Genomic DNA, 11,709 nt, shown 5'->3' with positions numbered 1-11,709 from the left:
TATGTAATTTTTAATTTTTAGGATGTAAATTATGAAATTTTTAATTTTTAGGAATTTAATTATGTAATTTTTAATTTTTTAGTAATTAGTAATTGTATTTGGAGTATTTAATGAATTTTAATATGATGGGAATGTTTTTATTTAAATTGAATAATAGAATGATGAGATCTTTGAATATATTATTGCTGAAGAATATATATGTGAGTGTTGTGTTTTTGCCAAAAAAATAAGGAGTAAAAATAAATAAAAGTGGATCTCCGGCGAGAGCATGGAATGGTAATCCGATTAGATATTGTTCGGAAATCCCGTGGTGGGCAAAATCGTCATAGACATTTTCCTTGGCAGTTGAGTGTGATGCTTATCGCCACTTCTCACGAGTAATAATATCAAGGATACACAGGGTAGGTTAAATTGGTGAATTTGGGAGGTCACGCCGTTCCTAAGGCGACATTTAAATTCAATTGTGAGTAGTTTGAGATCCGTTTTTCACATACAAATATTCACAAAACAAAAAATTCTCACTGACTGCTCTCTGTACTCAACTTCCAATGGCTCTCTCTCCCTAGAAGAGAGCAATACCAGACTCCATAAACTCGGTTATTTTTGGATAGGAAATTTGATTCGAAGATTGCGCCTCCAAATTCAGGTTAGTTTCAATTGTGTATCTGTTTTTCGCCTAGATTCCATTTTTTTTAATAAAAAATATAGTGATTATGTTTTTTGTGATGTTTTTCTGTGTGGTGTTCACAGATCTGAAGAGTGAGATTATAGTTGTCGTGAATAAGCACATCTATAGATATATGTTTCATGCTTTGGAAGGTTTGGCTAAAATAGAGGTTGATTTACTGAGGTTTTGGTGGTTATGGCGGAAATCTAAATCTGCTGATTGTATAAGTTTCACAGGCTTAGGATTGTAAAACTCGTTGGTTTGATAGATCTCTTGTTTTAGTTTGTTAGCTAGGATTAGCGCAGGAGAAAGTGGTTTTAGTGTGAAAATTTGCGAGAAATGGAAACATTAGTAGTTGTTGCTCATCACAGAAATCATCAGTACCATGGCAGAAACCGTGGCCACGGCTCAAGTTCAACAAGGTTTGGGTCATGTTCACCACCTATGGGTGGTTTTCGAGGAATTAATTGTAGGACATTTCATTCCGGGGAAGGATTGCTCTCACCTCCACCCAAATCTTGCTCGAGTAAAACAAAATCCCCTGTTACTGAAAAGGCCTTTTGCCCTTCCTTGTCGCCTAAAACTCCTTCCCCATCTGTTTGTGAAAACCCGAAAATGCTGAAAGGAACCGCTAAAAGCAGTTCTATTCCAATACCTATGAATATCAATTTTGAGAGCAGGGATGAGGGGTTTCAATTTTCTGAGCTCTGGGCTGGACCTGCTTATTCGAATTCACCTCCCCCAAGTTGTTTGCCAGTGCCTAAGTTCACACTGAAGCCGAAAAGAAGTATTTCCCTTGACTTACCGACTGTGGCATCAGAAATTGATTTGCCTCCTCTCTCTCATTCTGCACCTGCCTCCCCTAGAGAGCGCAGTCCTTCTCCGAGTGATTTATTTGACATTGCTGATTCTGCGACGAAGACCCTTCGCCGCATGCTTAATCTTGATATTGATGATGAATGAAGAATTGGTGGTGGTGGGTGTAAATAAGGAAAATAGCTTGCTGTGAAGCTCAGTAGTGGTAGAGTTGAAGTCTAATAAAAAATGATCGCGTGTGCGTGGGATGGCATGATAAAGCATTGGTGTGTGGTAGTGCTGGAACTGCATTTCATTGATCAGTGATCTCCATATCTCTGGGACTGTATTTCTTGTTTGGCTGGGGATATTTGGTTTGGTTGCTCGGACATGGAACTCACATATGGAAGTTGTGAAATGGAAAACATGGGTTGATGAAGGATTCAATTAGTGTTCCTTAGTTGAGTACTTATGGTTTGAAGTTCTTAAACAACTGAATTATTATTGATCAAATTTTTCAGTTCGGGGAAACTAGATGCTATCAAAAGTGGCAATTTCAGCTTTCCATTCATTTCTCCTCACCTTTCCCCCCATAGTCAGAATATTAATGTACATATACTGCATAACCTAACTTGTTTTGTGTCAATAGTTTACCTTTTTCTTTTCTCTATACTTCCTTCCCAATCATCTGCTTAGCCCCCTTGCACTTTCCTGTTCAGATACTCTTGTATTCCCGTACATTGGCTGTCTGAGTTGGTTCGGCATCTTTTTGAACCTTCTTCCATTTTCTTCTTCTCTGCTTAGAGATGTTACTGACTTCTGATCTAGGTTTTCCCTTCGCCAATTTTCTTGGTTTTAAAAAAAAGAAAAGTGGGAATGGGAATAGGGAAGTCGATCTTTTCTCTCGTAGTACTTCAGTCCAATAGTAGTTGAGTTTGCTCTTGCAAGCTTCGCCTTTCTCTTCAGTATGAGCTTTTTTTTCTTTTATTACCTAGGGATGATCCTTTCTAAGCAGGTTTTACCTTTACCCCTTTCCTTGCTGGTCTTTAGTACTATTGACATTGGAGATTGTTGATTATATGAAGTTGTTTCCAGGTAATTATGTTTTGTAATTTTTGTCTATGAATATTTATCTCACTTGTAGAAACTAATGTAATGCTCATTCCTTCTCTTTGCCAGTCAGAGCTGATGGAACATAAATGCTTCTGGAGGCCATTCCAGTATAGCGTATCGCTGATCTTTATAGGTTGTGTTCTTTGTTTTAATCAGTGTAGTAGTCTGTCTTTCTATGAAGTCTGAACATCTTTGTGTCATGTCTGAGTCTTATGTTTCTTATAGTTGTGATCTCTTTCCTATGTTTTGTTGAGATGTTGTCTGAAAGCAAGTTATCCTTCCATTCTTGATTTCAAGTTATCGTTTAGTTTATTTGTTTTGTTTTTCTAGTATGTTATGGTTTTATCATTTGAGGAGCCATTGAATGTAGCTTTTGGTGTCGTCAAATAAATGTTTGCTTATAATGATGGAAAATATTATATGGATATTTGATGGTTGGTTACATTTTGAGAGCTTGCATGTAATATGATTCTTCAATCTAATTCATCAGTCAAAGTGATTGTCTTAACTGGATGTCATTCCAAACAAGTTTTACATATTTGAAGGTGCATGTGGAATCAACTTATGTTTGTGTTTTGCTTGATTGAGCATTCTAAAATTTAAAGATTCGAGAAGTGCAAATTCTTTGATTTTACTATTATTCTCATAAAAATGAAACTTGAACATAACGAAGTTGTGAATATTCCATGACATGAATCAGTGTTTTGTTCAGAAAGGAAATAGAATTAGCTAGTTTCTCGAAGTGCCCAAAATCATTCATAATCACACCCTTAGCCGAAATACTTAAAATGCCCCTGGAATGATTGAATATCGATTCTTTTTCAAAGTAGCTTTAGGGGATGAATTGATGGAGTATCATTTAACGACATAGTTGGCTCATTATAATTTCCACAATTAAAGTAAACAGCAAAAACTTTAATAACACCGATCAATCATTGATATATCTCAAAAAGAAAAATAAAATGAAAGGTAACCTGCATAACGTAAATGTCTTTATCCTGTTGAAGTTTCAATACGTAAATTACTACCGTAAATCAATGTATTGAAATCTGATTATGTATTATTTTCTGAAAGAAACACTACGAGATTAGAACTAAAATATTATTTTAGAAGTGGAACTAAAATATTATTCCCAAAATTGGAGTATATATTTCAGAAGTAATAGCATAACCTTACTTATGTCCTAATTTATTTATTTATATTGCTTACAAAATAAGAGGGTCGACTAGGTTAATTAATTTAGTATTTGAAGATGCACATTCTAAGCGAATGAAATGACTTTTTTTAGTAACAATTTGATTATTATTAAGCTTTAATCACTATCTGAGATTCTGATTCTTTTTTTATTTCTTTTTCTGGAACAATGGTAGGCCGATCACTTTTTGAGATTCTGATTTTTTTATTTTTCTAAGAGTGGTAGACCGACTTTTATCGAATTTCTTTTTAGTTCTACTAGCTAAGCATATGTTCTTCCTCAACACCTCTCTCTCTCTCTCTGATGATAATTGCTAGCTTAAAACATAAAACTCTATGAAATTTTGGACTTATGGATAGCATTTTACTCATTTAATTTATGGTTTACAAAATCCATGAAATTATTGCCACTTTTCTTGTGCTATTTGATTTACCTAAAAGGAAAATTAAGGAACATGTTTGGTTTGAAATACTACTAATATCATAGGCCAAAAAACACATTGGCCTAAGTTGGTAGGGCTGATCACATTTTTTTAATTTTAATTTTTTTATTTATGTTATAATAATAAGTGCTAGCAAATAGCAAGTAACATAGAAGGTGAAGATGTGTTTTGCAAGTAATGAAATTGTTGGTTGTAAATTGTAATTACATGCACTCATAACTCGAAAGTTTGTAAATTTTAATATCAATATATACTTTCGGATATTTATGAATCATTGTACACATTACTAAATATACACCCAGTTCAATAATTCATTTACCAAAACTACTCTTACTCAATGGGAGATGATAAATAGTACCAACGGAAGAACGTATGACAAATTTGCGTCTAATACCTAATTACGACACAAATGACAAACTAAAAAAATTATGCACATATCACTTATATATATCTATAAATCATTATCAATTGCATGCACTAATATAGTTAAGAGAAAATTGTCATTTAAATTTTGATGCTAATTAAATTTTCGGTTAACTTGTTGATAAATTTAGCACTGTTCTATATATAATGGTCGATATTAGATGATTGTTAGGTACTTGGTGAAGATATAATGATGAAAGTAGAAAAATCATAACAAATTTAATCAAAATTTGAATTATATAGGATAATTTTAATTACTGTGATTATCTTATTCATATGCGTGTGTATGTACTTGTCAATACAACAATTACGTAATTACTGCCATACTAGAAGGTAACTTGGAATGACAAAAAGATACATACTGAGACGGAAGAAAATATATATAACATGAATAAATTTGACTGCTAAAAGATTAAGTGAAATGGAGAATTAATGGATCAACATCATCTTCTACCACTTAAGCAAACAAGCTTCAGTCTCTTCAATGTCGAGCGCGGGCAATATACTCCGTATTTTAGTCCGTGCGAATTCTAACTTAACAAAATCAAAAAACTTGAATTGAACTTGATGAGATAATTGGACCTGAAGTTGTCGCATATGACCCTTATGAATTTGTACCTGAGCCTTCCTAGTCATAGAGTGAGTACATGTATTTATTTTCTGAAATGCATCGAAATTATCTGAAATATAGGTCACTGATTGGATGATATCGCTCGCACAAGACCCTTGGAACTTTAAGGTTTTAAGTTGTTGGTGTGGACATATTTCAACTTCCGTTCTTCCATCTAGAGAAGTGCGAAGAAACTGCATATATGGATCTGTATATATATGTAAGAAGTTAGCGCAATAAATTAGAATTTGACCAAATTTCAAATGTACTGACCTTGAAAGTGGCACTCCGGAAGCGAGGACATGCTGCTATTACATGGGGTACAGACAAGATATAATCGTGCTCGTACAATCCGCTCTCATTGATAACGATCAACTCCTTGAGATTAGGCATTTGGGGAAACCCTTTCCCTAAAATGTTCTACACAACAAATGAAGCATCATCTATCCATCTTCTTATATGTATATAAGAAGAAAAAACATTTAATTTGTGAGTGATGCCTAACCTTAGGATACAAGAGGTACAATGAGTGTGTTGAGATGAAAAGTAAAGCAAGGCACTCAAGAAGCAAATTTATGCATAGTATATTTTTGACCTTCAATATAAAACTCGCAACAAGAAGTCTTGGAACGTTCTCGATTAATAGCTTCCCAATTCTTGCATCGACGAGCAGAAATGTTGACGATGGATCCGTTATTATAGACGCATTCCCATATTCGAAGAAGCTTCAGCATGAGGGTTGCACCGCATACATGAAGATCGGATGCCACAGACGAGGATTTGATGATCAATTCACTCAACAAAGGTGTTTTCTTCACTGCTCACTTTGATGTTTTCACTGCTTCAGCATGAGGGGTTGTCTTCACTGCTCACTTTGATGTTTTCGAGAGACAAAGTCTTGAGGTGTTTCGTTGGCGTTTTCTGCTCCAGCGAAGCTCCTAAGACAACTCTATACTTTGGATCTAAACATATGAAGTTCAAATCCAATATCTCAACGTGTCTCGACCACACAAATTCGAGCCACTTGGTGACTAAGTGCTGTACTGACTTGTCTACGTACACACAGATTTCAAACTTTTTGTGGGAAAAGAGCATGATGCAATTTAAGAAGAGAATTTACTCTTTTGAGGGGTTGTTCTGGTGTACTACGTTTTGATAGTAAGCAAAGTTGAGATTAGGAATGTGCTTCCACAAATCCGATCATCGATGTGAAAGAACACTAGTGAACCCAACTTCTCTCAAGGGTAGGAGAGATAATATGATAATAATCATGTCATCTAGCAACTCACTTATCCTGTCCTTATCATCCTCCTATCTATCATCATAATCAAACATTTAACTTACAATAACAATCATGGATATTTATTTGTAATAAAAAGCTAACCTCTTTATTATTCTTTTTTTTTGAGTTTGAGTCGCTTACAACGACCCATTTCTTCTTGTACTCATCCCAAGTCCGAGTTTCCCCCGGCAACCAAACCATTCTCTATTTCACCAACGAAAATTCAATAAAAAATAAATAAAATAAACATCTTAAAAAACAGTAGTCACAATTCAAAAATAGTATATAACCAAGGAACTAGGGGTGGCAAATCGTGCGTGTTGTGTCGTTATCGTGTCGACACGATAACGACACGACCCGTTAAGAAAAATCCAAACACGAACACGAATACGACCCGCTACCCCCAGACACGAACACGACACGAACCCATTAACGACCCGAATCACTTCGGGTCAACACGACACGATAACAACACATATATGACACGACACAATGACGACACTATAATAATAATATTATACTCCCTCAGTGCAACATTTGGGTTATGGCACGGAATTTTATGCAGTGTTATCTTGTGAGTTAATGAAGAGAGAGTAAAGTAAGAGAGAAGAAAAAGTAGAGATAGTATTGTTTCTATTTTAGAAAACGTTTCATTTTTATTGGGACAACCCAAAAAGGAAAACGTTTTATTTCTAATGGGACAGAGGGAGTATATTAATATTATTTATAATATTAAATTTTAGTTTTTAAATTTAAAATTTTTAAATTTTAAAATAAATAAAAAAATAATAATATTATAATATATTAATATTATTTCTTAACGTGTAACACGAACACGACACGAAGTTTTCGTGTCCTTATCGTATCGACACGAATCCAATAAGCTTTGACAGTACCCATTAATTTCGCACGAGTTTATGTCGTGTTATCGTGTCGTGTCAAAAAGTGCTAGCCCTACAAAGAAAGAACTGTCCGTTCAAATTCAATATCCTTCTGTCAGAATGAAGCTTGATGAGTCTTCTTCTAGCACTTCTTCTCAATTATGAACGCCTCCTATTTGTAGTAACCTAAATGGGCCAATTTTTTTCACAATCTTCTATTGAGATTTAAAATCTTCAAACGAAAAATACAAAAGGAAAGTTAGGAATACCAAATTTATTTAGTAAAGCGAATGGAAACAATATCTAAATTCAAAAGAAATAATATGCTAAATAATTGACGATTCCACTGTACTAATCCTGATGAAAATATGTGTGAATTTCTTGATATATTTAAAGAATGCACCCCTTCTTTTCTTCTTACTTAAAAATACAACTCCTACTTTCACCTTTTATTTTATTAGATCTTTATACAATTTTCTCATATTAATAAATCCTTATAGGCCTTCCTTTTACTTCATTAAATCCAAAAGTATCTCACTTGATACCCGACTCAGATGTCTCTTCAGCTACCCTAGTACACGACGTGGGTACTAATCATGTGCTCACAAACATGAAATTAATATTTTTACTTTCTTCAATTTACATAAATAATGTGATGAGTATATAATTTGTAAAAATTAATAAAATACTCATACTTCAAACTTCAATATGAATGTTTCAATTTTCTGATAGTATTGCCAATACATGTATACCAACAGATAATTATATGATTTTCTTAGACTTTGACTAGAAAAAAAATGCAAGTGTCCTCCGTTACCCGATAAAACTAAATGTAACAATTATTTGTCCAACATGAAATAAACATGAAAATATCCACTGCAACACACATGTAAAAATCCCCACCATTCTGTCTGGCGTTGCGCCGTTGCCGGAAACAATAAAAGAAGAGTGTAGATGGCAGTAAATAAGGATGGTGGGAAGGAAACTACAAGATGTAGAGCGAGCGATGAAGACTCTATTAAAATGAAGCGATAAATAATTAATGAAAAAACAACCCCTGCGATGCTACTCTAAATAAAAAACACCTAGTGATAATTAATTATGTTGACTAAATTCAAAATTAAGTCACAAATTCGATCACTCTATGTTTACCGTTAAAGTTTTAAATAGTGTTAACTTTGGGCCAAAACATGTTGTTTGAAACTATGGTAAAATCTTTTTCATCAAATGGGCATGAAGTTCCCCACTTTCGATATTCATTGCCAGCACTCGACATAGCGCGCGTAGAGGCAATTCTGTCGAAGTAAATAAAAATAATAGAGTGCAGTGTTATCGCTATTTTGTTGTGATGTCTGAAAACTCTGCGGCCATATGTTGGCTTTCATAAGCATTTCAAGATGGAGGAGTGGCGGAAATTGAGAGACCTCCGCGTATACCAAAACTTTATTAAATTATATGACAGGGAAAAATTGAATTATTAAATTTATTTTGTAATTTTTCATTAATAGTACCCACGTATTGATAAAAGAAATATTTTTGGATAATACAAATAAGAAAAATGCAAACTTTTGTTGAATCATGCATTAGCTATTTTAAAAAATATACAAAAAAACTAAGCCCATTAAAAATAATAAAGGAAATTGATGAAGAATCCAATTTTCATACTGTAGTAGTAACTTTTTAAGTTCATATTTGCAGTCCGCACTGTACAGTTTACATAAATAAAACTTAATAGTAGACGTCAATTTTTATTTCGTTTATAATTTATTACTCCCTCTATCTCATAATAGATGTCACACTTTCCTTCTTAGTTTGTCCCACAGAAGATGTCATATTTCCTTTTCTGAAAAAAACTCCCTCTCACATAAATATAAATATACTATCTTTTCTCTCAACCTTAACATACAAAACAACTTTACCTAAAATCCCATGTCAATCCCAAAGAGGATGAGGTGTTGGAATAATTGAATGAACAATTACATAAAGCTCTCTATGATGATTAACCAAGAACGATGAAGAAGGAGCATAAACTGTAGTAGGGAAGCGTACCTTGATCCATAACGAATTGAAAGGCGGAATTGCTTTGCAACGGCTATGGATCTTTTAAACGATCAGAGACGTCTTTCACAATAGTCTACTGAGAGAATACAGAGATATTGAACATTCTTCTGGCATCTGGGACCATAATCCTAACTTATATTTATACACAATATAAGTTTCTTTATTTTCTATTCGGTCCCTTATCAAATAGAAGATCCCATATGGTATCTACACTTATTTCCATAACAAATAAATACACTTTAGCCCAAACTTTAATCTTTAATAGATCACTTTAATTGGACAACTGAAAGATAGCCATACACATTAAATTAGTCACGTGGAAGCCCAAATTTTTAATCATCTCTCACTTGGGCAACACATGACACCAAATAAATGTGTACAAACCAAATGAGCGCTCAAATATGCTATCACATAGTGTATTCCCAAACAATCTTATTATCAACAATATCAGCATAGGACTAAAGAGGCAGTCACCATATTTTTTCATGATTAACACCCATCAGTAATCACATATACATATATAATCAATAACACATCTATTATGGAGTGTAGCATGAAATTTCATGCAAGGTGATCATACATGCATATGTCCAACTGATCCTCCCAAATCCTTAGTGAGATCAAACCAAAACCGAATAACAAAAGTAATGGACAAAACATAACTTTATTATGTAGAGAATGACATGAATTTTATAGCTTCATGTTCTAAAACACAATATATAGAGCAATAACTAAAATTACTTCCACTAAACGGAAGCATCCTCAAATGACATAACACCCCATTGTGGCTACATGCCCATGAAAGACCTTAGGTGATAGTCCCTTAGTGAGCAGATTTGTTATCATCAAATCCGTTCCCTTATGCTCTATATGTATTTATCCATTCCAAACCTTTATTTAATAACAGGAAGCTCCTTTTGTTTTAGAATATAATACCGCTGAGTTATTGTCACAACATAACTTAAGTGGTCTTTCAATACCTTTAACAATATGCAGCGTTTTGACAAATGTTTGCACTCATAGATCCCCAAAACAAGTTACGAATTCTGTTGTCATGACAGAAGTAGCTACAAGTGTTTGCTCAACACTTCTCCACGAAATAGCTCCACAGCCAACAAACACACGTAAACTAAAATGGATCCTTTACTATATTGACATCTAACAAAATCATAATCAAAATACCTAATGATCTCTCCAAATGATCTGATTTTCTATATGCGAGCATGTAATGCCTAGTTCTTTATAAAAATCTCATAACCCGTTTGGCTGCTTCCTAATGATCAATACTGGATTACTGAGATATCTGCCCAACATGTTAACAACATAAACCAAATTGGGCCCAATCGCCGAAGCACATGGAACCTTCTGCATTTTCTATATCTAAAGATTTATTTTAGGGCACTGAATGAGACTAGGTTTGTCTCTCTTAGTCATATGAGTATTTCTTTACTTGCAATTATGCATCTCAAATGCTTTAGGCACCTTTTCACTATATCCCTTCCGCGACAATCGAAAATTATTTCTTTCGATTCCAAATACAAAAGAGGCTTCCCCAAGACCTTTCATCTCAAATTTCTGCAAGAGAAAATTCTTGGTGTTAGTGCAAAATATCCTTATCATTAACCACAACCAATATGTCATTGACATATAATACCAAGAAGATGCATTTGCTCCCATTGAACTTGTGATACACACAACCGTCAATAACATTCTTTCTGAATCCAATGAAAGAACTGCTTCATAAAATTTGCGGTACTATTGATGAGAGTCTTAATTGAGGTTGTTGAGATTGAATTTAAATGATATCATCCACACGAGGTTGAACGTTTACAACATTATCATATTGAAGTTCTTAATCTTCTTCTTCTTCAGTGATAGTAATTGATACCTGAACATTGTTAGAAGCAGTAGTAGGTGTCGATACAAACACCTCCTCAAAAGTAATGTCACTTATTAAATTCTTCCTCCCAAACTCAACATCCTCAAGTAATACTAAATTTCTCGTCCCAAAAATTAGTTCCCTTTGTGGGATCATAAAACTAAAAAACCCCTAAATTTTTCTGGATGACCAAAGTGAGAATATATGCTACAGTCTTTAATGCCTCTACCTAAAGTGAATGCGACAAGGAAGAATTATAAATCATACTCCTTCACATATCTTTAGGAGTTTTATTTCGTCCTTTAGCTACACCATTCATGCTAGGCGATCCTAGCTGTTAGAGTTTGTATACTAGAAATCA

General features: G+C 34.0%; 1 protein-coding gene across 2 annotated transcripts; it reads left to right on the top strand.

Moving 5' to 3' along the window:
* Positions 1-275: 275 nt before the first annotated feature.
* LOC125201275 (uncharacterized) lies at positions 276-2,871 on the top strand. 2 transcript variants are annotated; one of them, XM_089066027.1, is made up of 4 exons: positions 276-463; positions 567-646; positions 751-2,557; positions 2,642-2,871. In XM_089066027.1, the coding sequence occupies exon 3, from the start codon at positions 1,007-1,009 to the stop codon at positions 1,628-1,630; it is 624 nt and encodes a 207-aa protein (XP_088922153.1). In that variant the 5' UTR covers positions 276-463; positions 567-646; positions 751-1,006; the 3' UTR covers positions 1,631-2,557; positions 2,642-2,871. The 2 variants fall into 2 exon arrangements, with proteins under 2 accessions (XP_088922153.1, XP_088922152.1); XM_089066026.1 differs by lacking the exon at positions 276-463 and having other exon boundaries at positions 470-646.
* The last annotated feature ends 8,838 nt before the right edge of the window (positions 2,872-11,709 follow it).

The sequence above is a fragment of the Salvia hispanica genome, chromosome 2, assembly GCF_029641045.1.
Source record: "Salvia hispanica isolate PSC_SH4W2 chromosome 2, Shi_PSC_v1, whole genome shotgun sequence".
NCBI lineage: Eukaryota > Viridiplantae > Streptophyta > Magnoliopsida > Lamiales > Lamiaceae > Salvia > Salvia hispanica.
The sequence above is the reverse complement of the archived record's forward strand: the minus strand, read 5'-3'. Positions and strand labels throughout refer to the sequence as shown.